Source organism: Mustelus asterias, chromosome 18 (genome assembly GCF_964213995.1).
Source record: "Mustelus asterias chromosome 18, sMusAst1.hap1.1, whole genome shotgun sequence".
NCBI lineage: Eukaryota > Metazoa > Chordata > Chondrichthyes > Carcharhiniformes > Triakidae > Mustelus > Mustelus asterias.
In genome coordinates, this window is record NC_135818.1 from 78,199,737 (window position 1) to 78,222,006 (window position 22,270).

Sequence of the window (22,270 nt, forward strand, 5' to 3'; positions counted from 1 at the left end):
CTGAAACTGCTGCTATTCTTGATCTATGCTAATGACCTAGATTGGAAAAGAAGGACGGAAGCATATTTTTAAATTGTTTAATTGGTTCTCTGAATGTAGACGATGAAGACAAGATCACATTTTTGTCCATCTCCCTTTAACCTGAGACTAGGATGGGCCTTCTTTTTATACCCCTGTAATGATGGTGGCCCCATTAAGGCTACTGTGATTGTATCGTTCTCCGTACAATCTCTACCACCAAAAGGGACAAGAATAGCATCAACTCTATGTTACAACTATCCTAGCTTGGACTTGTATCGCCTGCCTTCAATGTTGCTCGGTCAACAGCCAAATATTCCATACCGAACACCCTCAACTAGTGGTCAAGTGGAAGGCCCCCTACCATCTTCCCTCTGCAACTAAAATGGGCAATTAATGGGGCCTTGTTAACATGGCCGACATCCAGAAACAAGTAAAAAGAAATAGCACTAAGTAATGAGATGCACAATTTTGACAATAGAACAGTGGCATGTAGCATCGAAAGGAAGCTTTATCTTTAGCCTGTATTGAGTCAACTGATTTCTACCAGGCTGGCAATAGGAGTGCTAGTATTTGTCCCAGCACCTCAGGGCATGCGCAAACAAATTAGGGTTTCTTCCCTTGATAATGCATGACCCTCAATGATGCTTCCTTATAGTTAAAAAAAAGTATCCATACTCTATTGTCTGGAACACATGTGAAAAGTAGTTTGGTTTGGATATCAGAGATATTATGACAATCATAAAACTTTACCCAACATGAATCAGTGCTTCTTAAGAGCAAAATAATGACTGGAAAGAGGAAGAGCAGAAAAAACAAAAATGAATTGTAGCTTGTGTGATTAAAACAAAACTGCTTTGTAACTTGTGTGATTTAGTAGATTTGGCATAACCTGACAGTGCAACAAGAAGCCAGCTTACACCCTGTTATTTCCTTGTTCGGTTAATGATTTCAGTCCTTGAGAACGTCCAAGATGCAGTGCTGCCAGCTGGGATCAGTGCAGATATTCTTGATGGCGTGTGCTTCATGGAACAAATAGAATAAAGGAAACATTTTTTCTTTTCTTAGTAATGTTACCATTGGAGGCTTTTCATTTTATATTATTTCAGTGCTACTCTTGTCAACTTTGTGGATTATTAATTGTAAATACAATAATTGTTATGACTATTTACTGGAGATTAAGTGAAAAATGCATGTGCATTTTGGTTGTTTTTCTCAGGTAATTGAATCCTTCTGCAATAATTTTTTTTAAACTGTGGAACCCTACTGCCCTATTGTTATTATGATTTTGTGCCTGTTTCAGATGAGAATGAGTGCTTAACCTTTGGCATTTGTGCCAATGGAAATTGTATCAATATGGATGGATCCTACAGATGCAATTGTAACCAAGGTTTTGAACCTGTGACAGACCTAAAGAGCTGCAGAGGTATGCAAACATTTTTAAATAAATGCAGTGTGATTTAGACCATTTAACTCAGGAGCTCTGTACATATGGCCCATGCAACAAAACTATCTTAGAACAAGAACAAAGAACAATACAGCACAGGAACAGGCCCTTCGGCCCTCCAAGCCCGCGCCGCTCCCCGGTCCAGGATTGAATCCTGAATCCAGGATCCCCGCCCAATTTTCCAGCCTATCTACATACCAATATCCTATCCACCGAGCTGTCCCTCACAGCTACGATGCTTTGTTCATCACAACCTATTAACTCACCCCCACCCCCCCATTCCAGACCATGTGATCTCCAGGGAGAGGCGAAAACCCAGAGTGAAAACCCCAGGGCCAATATGGGGAAAAAAAAAATCTGGGAAATTCCTCTCCGACCCCCTGAGGCGATCGAAACGAGTCCAGGAGATCACACTGGCCCTGATTGGAAAATGCTTCCCAACCCTAGTCATTTCCACTTCCACGAACACCATATGAATTCCCTGCCCCCGAGACAGGTTCCCAACTATCCGCAGTCTCGCTCTGTACTGGCACCAGCAAGATGATCATAGAATGAAGCCTTGAAACGAGAAACAAGGAACAATTAGCCCGCGCCGCTCCCTGGTCCAAACTAGACCACTCTTTTGTATCCCTCCATTCCCACTCCGTTCATATAGCTGTCTAGATAAGTCTTAAACGTTCCCAGTGTGTCCGCCTCCACCACCTTGCCCGGCAACACATTCCAGGCCCCCACGACCCTCTGTGTAAAATATGTCCTTCTGATATCTGTGTTAAACCTCCCCCCCTTCACCTTGAACCTATGACCCCTCGTGAACGTCACCACCGACCCGGGGAAAAGCTTCCCACCGTTCACCCTATCTATGCCTTTCATAATTTTATACACCTCTATTAAGTCTCCCCTCATCCTCCGTCTTTCCAAGGAGAACAACCCCAGTTTCCCCAATCTCTCCTCATAACCAAGCCCCTCCATACCAGGCAACATCCTGATAAACCTCCTCTGTACTCTCTCCAAAGCCTCCACATCCTTCTGGTAGTGTGGTGACCAGAACTGGACGCAGTATTCCAAATGCGTACTCTTGCGTACTCTTTTTACCCACACCAATATTCCTTCAATGCAGGAAATGCAGTGCCTACTTGGTATACTGCAGTGCCTCTGGGCACCTGACAGTACCAATTGGGCATGGCCAGTGTGCCAGGGACAGTGCCAAGGGGGTGGAGCCTACATGGAGCTGGGACCTGACTGAGGGCTCTGATGGGAAAACAATGCGGGGGGAGGCTATGACAGGGAGGATCATGCAGGGGGAGAGATGGGATTGTGCAGGGGTGGGGCATGATGGGGGGCATATCGGGGGTCAGGCATGGGGACTCAGCGAGAGGGCCCCAATGCCGGCGACCTGTGTCGGGGATAGAATGGGGGAACATATCAACAACTGGAGGGGAGGAGGGGGGTGTTCCTGATGTCCATTGGGGGAGAGTGGTGATCTCCCAGCGCACTGAGATCGAGTTACCCTTGCAAAATGGCACCCGAGCTCTGTGCAGGCGGGGTCACCAGTGTGTTTAGGTCCCTCCCTCCCAAGTACAAGTGTGCAACTTCCCACTCTCCCAAAAAGTGGCTTGAGTGGTCTGGACCACTGGTTTGTGGTCTGGAGCACACCTAACAGACCAACACGGATTGCTCCCGTGTTCCCATCGATATGACGTATTTGGGGGGGATATTACGATTGAACAATTTTTTTTCTTAAATCGGGAAGGAAAAAAACTTCAACTCAATTTACTGTGCTTTATCTTATAGACATTGACGAATGTGCATCGCTCGATGTTTGTTTTAATGGACTTTGTACAAATACTGAGGGATCTTACACATGTTCATCCTGTAATTCTGGATACAGAGTATCAGAAGACAGAGGCAGATGCGAAGGTAGGTATGAGATAATGTAATTTTATGCTTGAAATATGAAGTTAGTTGAACGTGGACAGGGGCCAGAAATAAAAACAGAAAATTCCACTGGCCAGGGAATCAGCTCAGCAACCTGAGTAATGTGTTGAAGAACAGATTGCTGGAGTACTGTGAGAATCTGCAAATCTCTTTGTTGCGCTTGTATCTGCAGTCATGATGGTAACAGTATGATCCTATATGGCACCAAGCTGGACTTGCTTGGCAGCATGGAGACACCTCATGATCTCAGCTTGATCTTCTACTGCATAGATGCTGTGCAGCTTCTGCTGGTGCTGCAATGGAAGCTAAGACAAACATCATCAGGGGCACGATTTTCCTGGCCTGCTGTGCTGCTCAAGTCACGAGAGGGAAAACTCCTGTTTTCCCGCCTGTAGGGCACATAGTTTTCTTTTGGGAAAATCGTGCCCCAGATGCTGCTTCACCGTTGGATCCATAGTGTACTTCACAATGAAAATGATGGGCTCCAACTTCTGCATGAAGCCTTAATTCAAGTTGGAGCCAGACTCCTTCATTCTCATGGTGAATAACAATAGGCTCTCTGGCAGACCTGCAACAAGCATTTTGATGTGCATGCCCCTCAGCCTTCTCCTTATGCTGTTCCATTTGTCTGAGTTATTTTCAGCACAACTCATTTGTGACTTCATCTTTTGGGGAGCTGGCACATGTGACATCTTTTCAAGCTGGCCCGGCTACACCCCACTCATGCATAGTGTAAGTCCAGATCAACAGGGATGAACTAACTCCCCTCTTTGTCCCACTCCTGAATTGGTTATAACAGAGTTTGAATTTAAGAGAGATGATATTGCCAATTTAGTACATATTCAATTGTGTATAGCTCGATAGAAGAAATTAGCCAGCAAAGTTCCTTAAGTTAACAAGCAAAAACTCACTCAAGTAAAGAATCATAAATTATTAATAAAAGATTTAAAATGTACAAATATATCTAACTACCCAATACTGCAAAATCCAAAAACATAAAAAAATCCTAAGCATGAACAAATAGAGATAAAACTTTGCAGGACATCAAATCTAAAATACTTGGCTAAAGAACAAGTAAAGTCAGAAAAATAATTTCATGGATTGTCCAATAGTTTGTTTCTAGCTGAAGGGACCCTTTCCACTATGGAGCAGTCGGTCTGCAGTTATAACTGGCTGACCGGAATTCTCATTTGAGAACTCTCAGTTTGCAGCAATGAGGTCATCTTGTGGATTTTTCAAATTATAAACAGCTCAGCTTTGATGAGAGAGGTTTCAACATCCTGCTAATGGGATGCAGCTGAAGGCCTGACCAGAATTCTCTACCCATGCCTGATTCTGGCCGTGTCAGCCTGGCACCCTGGCAGTGCCCACTGTGCACCCTGGCACTGCCCACCGGACACTGGCAGTGCCGAGGGGGCAGGACCATAGGGGGATCTACTTGGGGACCAGGGGTGCCTGCTGTCACTCTGTGCTAGGGATCGATAGGGGGTGGAGGGGGGTGGGAGGGTGGGGGACGGTTGGGGCTGGCCATGGCGGAACGATCTGGCTGGCAATCGTGGGAAGGCGGGTCAGGCAGGCGATTGCGGGGGGTCATGGGGTCAATCAATTTGGTCAGGTGGGAGTGTGTCACGATAGGCTACGAACCCACGCGGTAACTGGGGAGATGCTGTGTGGAGGCCATGGACGCTGGCTGAGAGCAGCAGAGGCTGAGTGACATTTCTCTGCTGCTAGGGACCTACACATGCACAATGGCACCCTCTGCTGCTCTCAGCCAATGTTCAGGTGACTTAAGCCCTGCCCCTTCCCTCGACAGGCGAGAAACCATTTCTGCCGTGTTTTCATGCACTGTAAGAAGTCTCACAGCACCAGGTTTATTTGGAATCATGAGCTTTCGGAGCGCTGCTCATCAGGTGAGTGGAACCCAATGCCGGCATCTCCACATCATTTTCATGCACTGAGTGCATATGGCCGCAGATTTGAACTTGCCCATTCCGGACTGAGAACTTATTTGGTAAGATTGCCCCCTTAGCCTCAGGTGGGAGAATTTTGCCTTGCGTCTCAATAAAAGCAGCTTATATCCATCGTAAATGCATAGTAGCTGTTGGAGCCAGTGTACTTTTCTCAGGAGACGTTTTTCTTTCAAAAATGTTCAATACAAATGTATAGCCAGCTGATCGCATTATAAATTAATATTTTATATACCACATCTTCATAACGGTGGTGGTTCTTTACATCCTGCTGTGGTTTCCACTAACATTTGCATTGTGACAGCATCTAAACTGGTGGCTGCAACCGTAAGAAAAAGCGACAATGCTCTTCATCCTTGGATGAATCATATTGAGGCTGGAATTGGATATCTGAGAGCATAAATGCAGGAGGGGAGGGTTAGGGGTGCTCCATTTGAACTATTATTGCTTCTCTGAAACACTCTGTCGAACAGTACACTAGCTGCTGCAGTCAGGAAAGTAAAGTTTATTTATTAGTCACAAGTAAGGCTTACATTAACATTACAATGAAGTTACTGTGAAATTCCCCTAGTTGCCATAGTCTGGTGCCTGTTCAGGTCAATGCACCTAACCAGCACGTCTTTCAAAATGTGGGAGGAAATTGGAGCACCCGGAGGAAACCCACGCAGACATGGGGAGACCGTGCAAACTCCACACAGGCAGTGACCCAAGCCGGGAATCGAATCCGGGTCCCTGGTGCTGTGAAGCAGCAGTGCTAACCACTTTGCTACTGTGCTGCCACCTCCCCTTCAAGAGGTGGAAGGTGCTTTCAAAAATTGTAAGTGAGCAAAAACCTATGGTAGCCATACATGCTTCCAGGCCCCTTGCTGAGTGTGCAGTCAATCAGCAGCATGTTTAACACCAGGTGATACACCATAATCATGCAGAGGAGCAGGCATAATTAAGTTTGTGTGTTGCCTGTATCACCTCAACCAGGTGCGAGATAATTGTCTGTCTGGATCCCTGTTCCTGAAAATGTGTAACATGAAATTTTTAGCCTCAATTGTTTTAAAACAATGGTTCAAATATATATGTTATCAATGATTGCACACATCATTCCATGTAGAAAGCCCTGTCTTGATTTATAGTTTAGAGACTAGTTTATAAGTGGAATATGCTAGATCAAATATATATATTTTTAAGTATTTTTTTTGTTAAAAAATTGTACTTTTTTGAAAAAATTTTGTTTCATTTTTAAGCACTTTTACCTAACCAGTTAAATGGCTCAGTTGGACTCTGGACAGACACTGTCTGCCCCTTTTGCACCACTAGTAAAATTACATGGAGGTGGAAAGGTGTCAGGCACGCCACCCACATCATTTTGCTAACTTTCCCATCTCTAACCTCATGCTCAAAGGGCTTGGAAAGCCCTGGGCACTGCAATGAAACTTTACACATCAAGATCCCACAAGCTTCAGTGGAATAAATGACCAAGTTAACTGTTTTTAATGGTGTTGATTGAACACCAGGCCAACCCCCTTGCTCCCCTTCCATTGGAGTCTTTGATATCTACTTGAAAAGGCAGACAAGACCTTAGTTCAATATCTTATCCAAAAAGATTATGACTGGAATTCTCTGGCCGTTCACGCCAGCAGGATTCTCTGGTCCCGCTGCAGTGAATGGAGATTTGGCTGAGCGCCAAATTCTCCATCCTTGCTTGCAGTGGCGGTGGGGCATGAACAGCTGCACATCTCCAATAATACAACATTCTCTTGTTATTGCACCAAAGATCAGATGAGATTGTATGCTCAAATATGCTAAAAATTGCAAAAGAACATTTTTACAATTTTAAGGTCTCGAATTCAAAATTAGCATACAAGGGGAAAAAATGCTAAACCTTGTACAAATTAATAAAATTAAGACACATGATGGGTGTGGACACTCCAGCACACATATTGAAGGTGTTGCTGAATTTCAGCCTGTCAGGAAATGGCCAAAGGGCATGTTCTCCAAATCCTGCGATTCATTGTTCTCTTGGTGCAACTGCTGACCCAGTGGATATACCATTGCAAAATCGATTGCATATTCTATCGACAGAATTTCATAATCGACCCCCTTGCAGTGGAGGCATCGCAACAGCAGGTCAAAAACTCAATAGTTGGAGAACAAGCTTTGCCCTAGCTTTGCATCATTATCCCGCTTCCGGCAGTTGCAGTCAATCAGAGTACCAGCCTGATTACAATCCATACCTGCCAATTGAATGACCTTTGTTTAATGGGGCTTGGCAGGCATTGGAATGGTTCCATCGCATGTACTTCACTGAGGATTGAACAGTCAAATTGATGTGCAATGTGGGAAGGTACCTAACAGACACTCGAAGACTGAGAATGGAGCACATATCAGGGTTTGGAAGGTGTCTGGGTGGTATAGAAACATAGAAGATAGGAACAGGAGGAGGCCATTTGGCCCTTCGAGCCTGCTCCACCATTCATTATGATCATGACTGATCATCCAACTCAACAGCCTAATCCTGCTTTTTCCCCATAACCTTTGATCCCATTTGCTCCAAGTGCTATATCCAGCCGTCTCTTGAATACATTCAATGTTTTGGCATCAACTACTTCCTGTGGTAATGAATTCCACAGGCTCACCACTCTTTGGGTGGAGAAATGTCTCCTCACCTCCGTCCTAAATGGTCTACCCTGAATCCTCAGACTGTGACCTCTGGTTCTAGACTGCCCCACCATTGGGAACATCCTGCCTGCATTTATCCTGTCTAGACCTGTTAGAATTTTATAAGTCTCTATGAGATCCCCCCTCATTTGTCTGAACTCCAGCAAAAACAATCCTAACCTAGTCAATCTTTCCTCATACATCGGCCCCGGAATCAGCCTGGTAAACCTTTGCTGTACTCCCTCGAGAGCAAGAACATCCTTCCTCAGAAAAGTTGACGAAAACTGCACTCAATACTCCAGCAGTGGCCTCACTAAGGCCCTGTATAATTGCAACAACACATCCCTGCTCCTGTACATAAACCTCTCGCAATGAAGGCCAACATGCCATTTTCCTTCTTTACCGCCTGCTGGACCTGCATGCTTACCTTCAGTGACTGGTGCTCAAGGACACCCAGGTCCCACTGCATATTCCCCTCTCCCAATTTACAGCCATTCAGGTCGTAATCTGCCTTCTTGTTTTTGCTTCCAAAGTAAATAACCTGACACTTATCCAAATTATACTGCATCTGCCATTGATTAGCCCACTCACCCAACCTGTCCAGATCATTCTGAAGTATCTCTGCATCGTCGTCACAGTTCACCCTCCCATCCAACTTGGTATCATCTGCAAACTTTGAGATGTTATATTTTGTTCCTTCGTCCAAATCATTAATATATATTGTAGATAACTGGGGTCCCAGTACCGATCCCTGGGGCACCCTACCAGTTACTGCCTGCCAATTTGAAAAGCACCCATTAATTCCTACTCTTTGTTTCCTCTCTGCCAACCAGTTTTCTATCCATCTCAGTACACTTCCTCCAATCCCATGCGCTTTAATCGTGCACAATAATTTCTGATGCGGGACTTTGTCAAACGATTTCTGAAAGTCCAAATATACCACATCGACTGGTTCCCCCTTGTCAACTATTAGTTACATCTTCAAAGAATTCCAACAGATTTGTCGAGCATGATTTTCCCTTAAGACCATAAGACCATAAGACATAGGAGCGGAAGTAAGGCCATTCGGCCCATCGAGTCCACTCCACCATTCAATCATGGTTGATTTCAACTCCATTTACCCGCTCTCTCCCCATAGCCCTTAATTCCTCGAGAAATCAAGAATTTATCAATTTCTGTCTTGAAGACGCTCAACGTCTCGGCCTCCACAGCCCTCTGTGGCAATGAATTCCACAGACCTACCACTCTCTGGCTGAAGAAATTTCTCCTCATCTCTGTTCTAAAGTGACTCCCTTTTATTCTAAGGCTGTGCCCCCGCGTCCTAGTCTCCCCTGCTAATGGAAACAACTTCCCTACGTCCATCCTATCTAAGCCGTTCATTATCTTGTAAGTTTCTATTAGATCTCCCCTCAACCTCCTAAACTCCAATGAATATAATCCCACAATCCTCAGACGTTCATCGTATGTCAGGCCTACCATTCCTGGGATCATCCGTGTGAATCTCCGCTGGACCCGCTCCAGTGCCAGTATGTCCTTCCTGAGGTGTGGGGCCCAAAATTGCTCACAGTACTCCAAATGGGACCTAACCAGTGCTTTATAAAGCCTCAGAAGTACATCCCTGCTTTTGTATTCCAAGCCTCTTGAGATAAATGACAACATTACATTTGCTTTCTTAATTACGGACTCAACCTGCAAGTTTACCTTTAGAGAATCCTGGACTAGGACTCCCAAGTCCCTTTGCACTTTAGCATTATGAATTTTGTCACCGTTTAGAAAATAGTCCATGCCTCTATTCTTTTTTCCAAAGTGCAAGACCTCGCACTTGCCCACGTTGAATTTCATCAGCCACTTCTTGGACCACTCTCCTAAACTGTCTAAATCTTTCTGCAGCCTCCCCACCTCCTCAATACTACCTGCCCCTCCACCTATCTTTGTATCATCGGCAAACTTGGCCAGAATGCCCCCAGTCCCGTCATCTAGATCGTTAATATATAAAGAGAACAGCTGTGGCCCCAACACTGAACCCTGCGGGACACCACTTGTCACCGGTTGCCATTCTGAGAAAGAACCTTTTATCCCAACTCTCTGCCTTCTGTCTGACAGCCAATCGTCAATCCATGTTAGTACCTTGCCTCGAATACCATGGGCCCTTATTTTACTCAGCAGTCTCCCGTGAGGCACCTTGTCAAAGGCCTTTTGGAAGTCAAGATAGATAACATCCATCCTTCATAAATTCGTGCTGACTCTGTCTGACCCTGCCACTGGTTGCTAAATGCTTTGCTAGGAAGTCCTTGATAATGGATTCGTGAATTTTCACCACTACCAATGTTAGGCTTACTGGCCTATAATTCCCTATTTTCTCTCTACCTCTCTTTTTAAATATTGGAGTGACATTCCTGACCTCCCAATCTGCAGGGGCTGTTCCAGAGTCTATAGAATCCTGGAAGATGACCACTAATTTCTAGAGCTCTGGGATGTAGATAATCAGGCCCAGGGGATTTATCCACCTTCAATCCCATCAACTTTCCCAGGACCATTTCTCTACTAATATTGATCTCCCTCAATTCTTCCCCCTTACTAAATCTTGCATTCTCCAACATTTCTGGCATCTGATTTGTGTCCTCTTTTGTGAAGACAGAACCAAAATATGGATTCAGTTGCTTAGCCATTTCTTTGTGCCCTATTGTACTTTCCCCTGTTTCTGTCTGTAGGGGACCTACATTTATCTTCACCAACCTCTTTCTCTTCACGTATCTATAGAAACTCTTTATGTTCCCTGCAGGCCTACTTTCATCCTGTATTTTCCCCTGCTTAATCAATCCCTTCGTCCTTGTTGCTGAATTCTAAACTGCTGCCAATCCTCAGACTTATTATTTTTCTTGTCCAATCTGTATCTTCTTCCTTAGATTGGATACTCTCTTTAATTTCCTTTGTAAGCCATGGATTGGCGCTCTTAGCCATTTTGTTTTCGTGCCAGACAGGAATAAACAGTTGCTGCAGTTCCCCCATGCGTTCCTTGAATGTTTGCCATTGCCTATCCACTGTCATCCCTTTAAGTAACTCTCTCCAATCTATCAAGGCCAACTCATGCCTCATACCCTCATAGTTTCCTTTATTAAGATTCAGCACCCTAGTCTCCGAATCAACTACTTCACTCTCCATCTTGATAAAAAATTCTATCATGTATGGTCGCTCATCCTCAAGGGGTCTTGTACAGCTAGGTTGGCAATGATTCCCTTCTCATTACACAGTACCCAGTCTAAGATGGCCTGCTCTCTAGTTGGTTCCGCCACATATTGGTAAAGAAACCCATCCTGTATACACTCCAGGAATTCCTCCTCTACGGCATTGTGACTAATTTGATTTGCCCAATCCAGGTGCAGATTAAAATCACCCATGATCACCAATATTCCCTTAGCACATGCATCACAAATTTCGTATTTAATGCCATTCCCAACATCACCACTGCAGTTTGGGGGTCTATATACGATGCTCACTAATGTTTTTTGCCCCTTGGTATTTCTCAATTCTATCCATACAGACTCCACACTGTCAGAGCCAATATCCTTTCTCACGATTTGTGTTAATTTCTTCTTTAACCAGCAGTGCCACTCCACCACCTTTTCCTTTATGCCTGTCCTTCCTAAATGTTGAATACCCTGGGACATTCAATTCACACCCCTGGTCACCCTGCAGCCATGTCCCCGTAACCCCAATTATATCGTACCCGTTTATATTTATCTGCGCGATTAGTTCATCTTCTTTGTTGCAAATGCTCCACGCATTAAGGCACAGAGCCTTTAAGCTTGTCTTTTTAACATTGTTTGCCTTGCTCCCAATATTTTTCTCTATAGCCCTGTTTGAACTTTGTCTTTGGTTTCTCTGCCTATCACTTTTCTTATTCCCTTTTCTATCTTTTGTTTTTGTATGGAGGTGGCAGTGGTATGAAGGCAATATGGATGGCACAGAGGGGGCATGGGATGTGGGTGAGGGATGAAGGCTAGACGACTTAACCATGTTGAGAAGAAATACCCCAGCGGACGGAGCTGTCCTTCCTTGTTGGCATTCACCTGCCTCCATTGCCACTGCAGATCTGCTTGGGAAGGTTATGGGCCTCCAGCCTATGCCCACCTCCTCAGCATGAAAATGTGGTGGGCAGGCACTGTCAAGATGGAGGCAGAATTACAGGGTCAGGAAAATTCCCAACTCCTGATTCCCACTTTGAATGTGCAAATCCAGTCTTCAGTCTGGCAATTTAAATAGGATGGAGGAAAGGCTTCTCTTGGCCATTCAGTGAAGTGTAACAAAGTGCTCTCCAGCTCTTGGCATGCTTTTCTTGAAATCTGCTAATGAGTTCTCTGCTATTGTCTATCACATGCCTGGCCGTTTATGCTCATTGGAATTCCTACTGCTCCATGTGCTACAAAATTAGCCATGTTGGAAATCTCATAGAGCAATTTGATCACCATGCAAGCTTGATGCCAAAATAGGGTGTATCAAAGCTATCTTGTGGGATAATGGCTATCCAATTAAATCATTTCTTACTGTGTATCATGCAACTTGCAAAAGGCCATCACTTGAAAAGTGCACAGCCTACTTCAAATTACCCTGGAAGAGTAAGATATCTCAAAAGTTTAAGCAACAGATGAAGCTAGCCCTTCCATGCTGTTACAATGTAGTAGCATCCCAAGTGGTATTTTTCAGGATAAGGATATGACCATTAAGTCAAAAAAGCATTTTGCCTACCACACAAATGAGTAGTGTGGTAAATGAATTTCAGTGCAAGTGTGATGCCAGATACATTGATCATATGATTGGTGGATCATATAAAACAGTATTCCCCTTTGGCAGTTCACAATTTGCTGAGTACTGAATCTACTCAACTAACCTGTGCGTGCAAAACTCAGAATATGATATTTAATGTTAGATGTGATTCTGCAATTGGACAGCAATTGCTGAGCAATCCTGAGTGTGCTAAGGATTAACAATTAATTTAAGATACTGACAACTAATTTAAACGCTAACAACTAATTTAAGAATATCAGTTGGATTTGCAAAAATTCATTTACACATTCTAGAAACTACAAATATTCATATCCAGGGACCTGTCCTCTGTAAGCAAAAAGAATATGTCCAGTTATTGTACCTTCTTTAAATTAATCAAAAACATGGGGGGAGTAATAGTTCTCTGGCCCATTCTCCATGGCAGTGCCTCAAGCAATCAGAGTTGACTTGCCAACCACTGAGCATTCTTTTTTTCATGCAGTATCTTTTCTGCTGCCTTTGAAATTGGGCATTCTTGCACCTGTCGTGACGGGTGCAAGAAGAAAAGCGTGCCTCTTTTTGCAGCAATAGTTAATTATGGTCCAGTCTCATCATTCTTGCAAAATCTCACAGAGGACGAGATCATGAACAATTAATTAGATGGTGTAAGCACAGTGTTCACTTTCCACATAGGAAAGATGAGGAAAAGGTCAGAGTTTAGCCTTCCTTCTACTAATTCAGTAATATGTCTAGTAAAGTGGAAGTCATTGGTACTCTTACACTTTTGTGCGTAGTTGAAGTTAAGTAATTTATTGTAATGTCTTCTGCACTGGTATATGCTAAATCGGGGATTAACGAAATTTCAGGATCACGAACCATGATTGAATACACAAATAGATTCATGCAGGTAAACATATTCGTGATAGGGGCCATGATAGGTGGGAGTTGACTGTAACTTGTTTCACTTTCCAGTAAATTGGTGAAGGGATTTTTCTGCAGTTTTCCATGTATTTCTAACTTTGCTATGAATATCCTGTTGCAGATATTGATGAATGCTTGAGCAAGGGCATTTGTGGTCCAAATGGAGAATGTATGAACAACAAAGGATCCTATTTCTGCATTTGTGCCAGAGGTTTTGAAAACACTCCTGATGATACAGGCTGTCAAGGTAAGACATCATAGTAAACATGTACATTTATATCCTAATCATTTTAATATGAAATTAACATTCAATAGAATTCAATTTTATCTCACAGAACACTGAATCTTGATTGGCTGGCCTGGATTTTCATCCTCTAGGTGGGTAGGGGAAGTTGAGAAAATTACAAACTTGGCATACTCGCCCCATGCAAAATTGCCTGCAAAGGCGGGATCTGCATTGTTGGGGGCCAAGTGTGAGCTGGTGTTGTGCCAGCCCACCCAGGAAGAAGTCTCAGGCACTGCCAAGTGCTGTATTAGGTTGTTTAAAAGGCTACCTCAATGTCATAGGGCTTTGTCCCAGTGAAATAAAATCGAAAAGTCCCCAGGTTTCACCCCTCACACTGTCTTCACCTTCCAAACACTCCCTTTGCCTCATCTATTTCTCCAACCCATCCCCCATGTCCCCCACGTTCCCTATACCAAGCTCTGCCCTTCCAACCACCCCACATGTCCCCTCATGTCAAGTTCTGCACATTCGTACCCATTGATCCTCTGTAGTCTTTCTAGAACCAATGGACAGTTCCATGTAAAGTTTTATGTATAAAAAATGATTTAAAATAACATAATCCGTTGATCACTTTCTCTTATACTTAAAAAAAGTCCGGACAAGTTAATAAAAATGTCAAACATCGAGGTGCTTTGAAGTTTCAAAAACAAAACTTGAAACTACTTAAGTTATGTCAACAGACATTATGAAATAGACCAAAAGCGATCTAAGAGCCTGACCTGTCAATCAAACAATGTTTCCATGGGAAGCAGGGGTTCTATTATTATAATAGATATCTGGGCTCTCAGCCAATAATACATAAAGAAGGACCATGTGCCACAATTCTTTAATAATCTGTCCCGACTCCATAAAATTTGCAGAGGAGTAGGAGATACCTATCTCCGTAATGGTTTAGCCAGGACAGGAGTGCTTGATGTGGGCTTCTGACAAGAAAGAGCCTGCACATTTTCAAGGCACTCACAAAAATCTGACAGCTTGGTAATGGAGTCAGGAATCCCAGAACCGGGACCCACTGACCATTTCTAAATGGCTCCCAAGTCAATCTGACTAAATGAAAATCAGGCAGCTGCTCAAGATTCTCAGTTTTATTCGAAAGATAAACGCATATTACTGTGGATGCTGGAATCTGAAGCAAAAACAGAAAATGCTGGAAAATCTCAACAGGTCTGACAGTATTTGATTTATTATTGTCACATGTATCAGTATACAGTGAAAAATATTGTTTCTTGCACGCCATACAGACAGAACATACCGTTCACAGAGTACATAGGGGAGAAGGAAAGGAGAAGGTGCAGAATATAGTGTCATAGCCATAGCTAGGATGCAGAGAAAGATCAGCTTAATATATGGTAGGTCCATTCAAAAGTCTGATGGCAGCAGGGAAGAAGCTGTTCTTGAGATGGTTGGTACGTGATCTCAGATTTTTGTATCTTTTTCCCGACGGAAGAAGGCTTCTTTTCTGAGGCAGCGGGAAGTGTAGATGGAGTTAATGGATGGGAGCCTGCTTTGCATGATCGACTAGGCGGCGTTCACAACCCTTTGTATTTTCTTGCGGTCTTGGTCAGAGCAGGAGCCATACATCCGGAAAAATACATCAGCTCTGACAAAGAGTCATCTAGATTCAAAATGTTGGCTCTATTGTCTCCCCACAGATGCTGTCAGACCTGCTGAGATTTTCCAGCATTTTCTGTTTCAGATTCCAGCATCCACAGTATTTTGCTTTTACATCCAGCTTTCTATGGTGCATCCGTAAAAATTGGTGAGAATCATAGCAGACATGTTGAATTTCCTCCTGAGGAGGTAGAGGCATTGATGGGCTTTCTGAATTGTAGCGTCAGCGTGAATAGCGCTAACATTTTGAGTCTGAATGGAAATATTAGCTCTGTTCTCTCCCCACAGATTCCGTCAGGCTTGCTGAGATTTTTCAGCATTTTCTGTTTTTACTAGAAATGTAATTATAGAGTCATAGAGGTTTACAGCATGGAAACAGGCCCTTCGATCCAACTTGTCCATGCCGTCCAGTTTTTACCACTAAGCTAGTCCCAATTGCCTGCATTTGGCCCATACCCCTCTATACTCATCTTACCCATGTAACTGTCTAAATGCTTTTTAAAAGACAAAATTGTACCCGCCTCAACTACTACCTCTGGCAGCTTGTTCCAGACACTCACCACCCTCTGAGTGAAAAAATTGCCCCTCTGGACCTTTTTGCACCTCTCACCTTAAGCCTATGCCCTCTAGTTTAGACTCCCCTACCTTTGGAAAAAGAGGTTGACTATCTACCTCATCTATGCCCTTCATTATTTTATGGACCTCTATAAGATCACCCCTAAGCCTTTTATGCTCCAGGGAAAAAAGGCCCAGTCTATCCAGCCTCTCCTTATAACTCAAACCATCAAGTCCTGGTAGCATCCTAGTAAATCTTTCCTGCACTCTTTCTAGTTTAATAATATCCTTTCTATAAGAGGGTGACCAGAATTGTACACAGTATTCCAAATGTGGCCTTACTAATGTTTTGTAAAACTTCAACAAGATGTCCCAACTCCTGCATTCAATGTTCTGACCAATGAAACCCAGCATGCCAAATGCCTTCTTCACCACCCTGTCCACCTGTGACTTCACTTTCAAGGAGCTATAAACCTGTGCTTCTCGATCTCTTTGTTCTATAACTCTCTCCAATGCCCTATCATTAACTGAGTAGGTCCTGCCCCGATTCAATCTACTAAAATGCATCACCTCACATTTATCTAAATTAAACTCCACCTGTCATTCATTAGTCCACTGTCCCAATTGGTCAAGATCCCATTGCAATCCTAGATAACCTTCTTCACTGTCCACTATACCACCAATCTTGGTGTCACCTGCAAACTTATTAACCATGCCCCATAAATTATCATCCAAATCATTACTATAAATAACAAATAACATTGAACCCAGCACCAATTCCTGAGGCACACCGCTGCTCACAGGCTTCCAGTTTGAAAAACAACCCTCTATGACCACCCTCTGTCTTCTGTCACCAAGCCAATTTTGGATCCAATTGGCTGCCTCACCCTGGATCCCATGCGATTTAACCTTATGTAACAACCTACCATGCAGTACCTTGTCAAAGGCCTTGCTAAAGTCCATGTAGATAATGTCGACTGCATTGCCCTCATCTACCTTCTTGGTTACCCCTTTAAAAAACTCAATCAAATTCGTGAGACATGATTTTCCAGTCACAAAGCCAATTGATTTAATTGAGAATATAAGACGTGATGTGGTCATAGATTTGTATGTTATTAGATATGATAGAAGAATGAGATTTTGTGTTTATTCTCAATTACAATATACTGTGCAATGTAGTTATTGCATAATGCATATATTTCAAATAGGTATTTTGATTTTAAGTATTTGGAGTCCTCCACTGGAATTTTCCCATCCCGCCCACCACAAGAATCGTAGCGGGTGGGGGGGGCGGACTTTGGGTGGAATTTTCTGGTTTTGGAACAAGTGTGGCCAGAACATCCCACCCCTGATGTCAATTTAAGGAACTAACATTTCCTTTGGTTGCCAGGTGACACCTTTACTCATTGCATTTGTAAACCTTAGCAAATTAAGATAGTGAGTCAGTAAAATGACAAGAGGATTTACTTTGCATTTGAAAATCCAAAGTCATAAACTCTAGTCAACCCTATTTGGAAGTCTTAGGAGTCAAGTATTTGACATTGTGCTTTAGAATACATTCTGTAAAATATGGCACAGAAAATTTCAAGCGATGGTACAATAACTTCATAACCAAAAGGGTATAATCAAGAACCCAACAATGATCGTGTTTTAAAATTAAAATAGCTTTAATTATATTTCTGACTAAAGCAAGTAGCTCAAATGTTGAATAAACTTTGTCAAAGGAAGATTAAATTGAAATACTGGTTACCTGTAAATTAGAGATGAGAGGATTTGGATCATGATGTAAAATGGAAAAAAATGGGTAGTTCAGTGAGGGGTCATCTTCAAACATTTTGTATTAAGCATTTTTGTGTGTGGACATAAACTGTAAAAAAAACCTCATCTGGTTGGTTTTTAGTATCATTGGCTGCCAGTATAATTAGTTGTTGGACACACCTGTATTGTTTTAATTTTGCCTTTCTGAACACATTAACACTACCACTCACAAGAAATTGCTATATAGGAACAACTTTGATCATTTTCTTATTTTTATTATCTGCCTTACTGGATAATAAAATAAGTGATAATAGTTTGTTTCTTTATTATTTAGTTATCAACAGAAAATTTCAATAAGGCAATTAAAAATGTAATTTGACCTTTCAACCACTATTTTTGTTAAGTCACGGACATTTTCTGTAAAGTAGTTGTCAAATTTCTGACAAGCTCAGTCCTTTGGATTTCAAGCTTTGTGAAAACACCTGGGAAGGAATTCAACTTCAGTGAGAGGTGCACAATGAATGGTAGCTGTCATGAACCTTAATGTTGAGAGTGGAGGCCGGGGAGTTCAACTCCTGACGGGCCTCGGAGCTTTTGCGCATGCACAGACAAGGAGTGGGCTGCACATGCACAGATTGCCATTTTTACTTCTTTGGGCCCAGGGCCCAGGCTAGAAGACAAGTGGTGCAAAAACCTGGGTCAGGTAACTGGGAGCAGAGCGTCATCAAGAAGAGTCCCAGGCAGGATTAAGGGAGAGGAGACAGGGAGAGATCCCAAAAGAAGAGTCGCAGAGAGGGAACAGGACGAGGTCCCAGTTCAGTAGAGAAGAGGGGAGCAGAGAAAAAAGGATCCAAATAGGAAAATTGCTGTGGGTGAAGAGGGATCAAAGTAAGCCCTGATAGTCAAGGAGGGTTCAGAAGAATCTGAAGATCTAAGAAATCAGCTACTGGTTGGTGACTCTATTCTGCGAGTCGTTGAGGAAAAGGTACTCCTTTGGAGCAGTAATGTTCTGTTCGATGTGACCAAAGATCTGAAATTGTACTTGTAAGTTGGTGCTTGAGTACATACTCAGGAATCATGGGGAACAGAACTCCGGGGGATGAGATTGAAACCCTGTGAGGTGGGCCTTGTTGGCGCCATTCAAGTTGGGGCAACGTTTGGAGGAATTCCAAGGTTTGACCTTGGAGGTGAAAACTGGAATCTCTTATGAGAGAAACAGAGTTTCAGTGAGATTGGTTAAGTCACAATGTTACTGATGTTTGGGTGGGTTGTTAAGAAATTGGTGTCTGTGTCTTGGTCATATCTGCCATTTGTTATGTAGTGTTGTATTTGATCATAGTTGGCTTCTTAATTCAAATGTACCTCATAGTTACCCCGAGTGTTAGAGTATAAGATAAATATTGTAAATTGCTTTATCTTTCTTACCTTATATAGCTAAATTTATTTTTGTTTGTTCAAAACCTGTTGAATCTTTCTTTCTTCACTGAGCAAGTGTCTGAATCTCAAACTTCATCTATTTTAAACAAAGCATTATTGGTCCTGTGGTGATTGTGAGGATTGTCCTTTTAAGGGCAACACCTGGCTTGAGAGATCAACTGGGACTGAGAGTGGATAATCACATCAGGGCTGGAGCACTCTCTTAGGCAGAGGCATGTAGGGACTGGGGCAGCCAGTGAGCTACTTTAATAGCAGCCTGGAGCTGCTAGCTTCTGTACAGTTTTTCCTTATTAATAAATACCCCTTGTGCTTCTGATAAAATCTGTGAGTGTGCATCATTAGGGGCGGCACAGTAACACAGTGGTGAGCACTGCTGCTTCACAGTGCCAAGGACCTGGTTTTGATTCCTGGCTTGGGTCACTGTCTGTGTGGAGCCTGCACGTTCTCCCCATTTCTGCATGGGTTTCCTCCAGGTGCTCCGGTTTCCTCCCACAGTCCAAAGATATGCAGTTGAGGTGGATTGATAAATTACCTTAATGCCATGGAGATTAGCAGGCTAAATATGTGGGGTTACGTGGAGAGGTCGTGGGTAGGATTGTGGTCGATGCAGACTCAATGGGCCAAACGGCCTCCTTTTGCACTGTCGGGATTCTATGATTACAGGTACCTAACCAACAACATATGGGTCTGACCTAGGAAATATTGAATAGATTTTAGTCAAAGTTAATCAACAAACTATTAAATACATAAAATAGGCTAGAATAATCAATGGGGTCGATTCTCCCACCCTGCCGCACTAATTTTCTAGCACAGCAGGGTGGGAGAAGCTTGCGGCTGGGCATGTGCGGGATTCACATGTGTTCCGGCCGTGCATGCATCTCCCAGTGCCGGATTTCCGGTGCCATCAGATCTACGCTGGAAACCGGCAGGACGACAGGTAAGTCATTTAAATCTTTATTTAAATCTAATTTTAATGTAATTAACGGGCTCGGGACAGGATTGCCTGGGTCCGCTACCCTCTCCCACCGTGCCAAAGTGTTTCACTCTCGTGGGGATTACAGTAGCTGTCCACTTCCAGGCAGCTAGTGGGCCTGACCCCACTGGAGTGAAAGGGGGAGGCAATCAGGGGCTCTCAGGGGGTCGGACAGCAGGGGAGTGGTACCCTTTAGGCATGGGCACCCTGGCAGTGCCAGCCTGTGCCACCTGGCACTGCCCAAGGGGCAAGGTGCCAATGCCCTTGGTACTGCCCATTGGGCATGGAACAGTGACAAGGGGCGGGGTCTATTGGGATGGGGCCTGATGGGGCGGGGTCTAGGGCGATCGGTGCGGGTGGGGGTTCCTGCTGCTACTCTCCATTGGGATCGATGGGCGCAGCAGGGAGGCCAGCGATCAGGACGGGCTGGGGGTGAGGTGTCAGCCGGGAGGGGGGTCTGCCTGCAGGGGGGTGGGGTGGATTGGCACAGTTGGGGGTAGGGGGGGCTGGAGATTGGGGTGGTCCAGGACACTGGGGGTTGATGCTGGCTGGGAATGGTTAGGGTGGCCGCGATCGGGCCATGGGGGCATTGAGGGAGCAGCACTGCAGGGGTCCCAGGCTGACCAGCGATCGAACTGGCCAGCAAATGGGAGGCTGACAGTGTGGGACCACTGCGCATGTGCAAAGGCCCGTTGGTTTCAACCTCCCGGGTGGGACAAGGTCCCGACCCCTGAAATCTAATGATATTCACGCTGGTGGCCTCTGTGTTGCACAGAGTGAGAGAGATTCTAGTCTGAACTCTCACTGAAAACAACAGCGTGAATTACTCCAGTTTTCCTGCAAATTCAATACTTAGGATTTTTTTGGGAGCATTCTGCCCCAAATGTCCCATTTTGGGGGTAATTCTCCCAAAAGTGCTGAATTGGTGAGAAAATTGGTCGAGATCATGACTGATTTTTCAATGCAACTTCAGACCTGAATCTCCCACTCTGTGCAATGCAGAGGTCACAATCGTGAGTCTCATTAAAAACCCAAGGGGCGGGGCCTGTTCATGCCGGAATCTGACAGCTCCGGAACTCTGCGCATGCGCAGTGGCCCTGATCTGTCAGTCTCCTCGTTTGCTCGATTGCGGTCCCCACGTCAATTCCCGGGCCATGCAGAGTGGCAGCGGGATCCCCCACCCCCACCAATTGCCCCCTAGGCCCTGCCCCCTTGGCACTGCCCAATGCCCGATGGGCAGTGCCAAAGTGGCCCTTGGGCATGGGCACTTTGCCCTTTGGGCCATGCCAGGAGGCACAGGCTGGCACTTCCAGGCTGCCCATGCCCAGGGGGCACCACCCCCCACCACCCAACCCCCTGGGGGGCGTCGATTGCCCCCCCCCCCCTTCACTCCAGCGGGGTCTCCCGCTAATTTCCCGAATGTGGGGAGCTACTCTGGGGAGCCGGAATGAAGTACCCCTGGCGGAGTGGGAGATGCTATCGGGCCCGGCAAGTTCTGTGCCAGGCCCGATAATCATATGCAAAATAGATTTAAAATACATTTTAAAAGATTTAAATTACTTACCTTTCTTCCTGTCGGTTTCCTGCGCGGTCCTGACTGCAACTGTTCTCCTGCTCTGGGAGGCATGCATGCATCGGGAATGCATGCGCAAAATGGCCCGCGAAATGACCGATGCGTGATTCTCCTGACCAGACCTTCCAGAAAATTTGCGGTTCACAATGGGAGAATCACCCCCTTTGTTTCAAATCAAATTGAGAAATAAGCCAGCATCATCAACCATGTAAGTCCCTTAAATTAAACAATTCTGATGAAAAAGTGAAGATCCAGTGAACTAGGAAGAGCCACAATCAATTAAGAATTAATTCAAAATGTCAGTGTTTACAATGAAAATGAATCCCAAGAATTAAGTGCTAAACAGGAAATGTTTGGGATTTAGTGTCCCTGA

At 44.3% G+C, this 22,270-nt stretch overlaps 1 protein-coding gene across 2 annotated transcripts in view; it reads left to right on the forward strand.

Annotated features, from left to right (window-relative positions):
• Positions 1–22,270, forward strand: part of LOC144507289 (latent-transforming growth factor beta-binding protein 2-like) — a 447,226-nt gene that overhangs the window by 339,639 nt on the left and 85,317 nt on the right. For both annotated transcript variants that reach the window (XM_078234343.1, XM_078234344.1), the window contains exons 21-23: positions 1,322–1,444; positions 3,257–3,382; positions 13,826–13,951. In XM_078234343.1, coding sequence (XP_078090469.1) covers positions 1,322–1,444; positions 3,257–3,382; positions 13,826–13,951 — 375 coding nt within the window. The remainder of the gene's footprint in view (positions 1–1,321; positions 1,445–3,256; positions 3,383–13,825; positions 13,952–22,270) is intronic.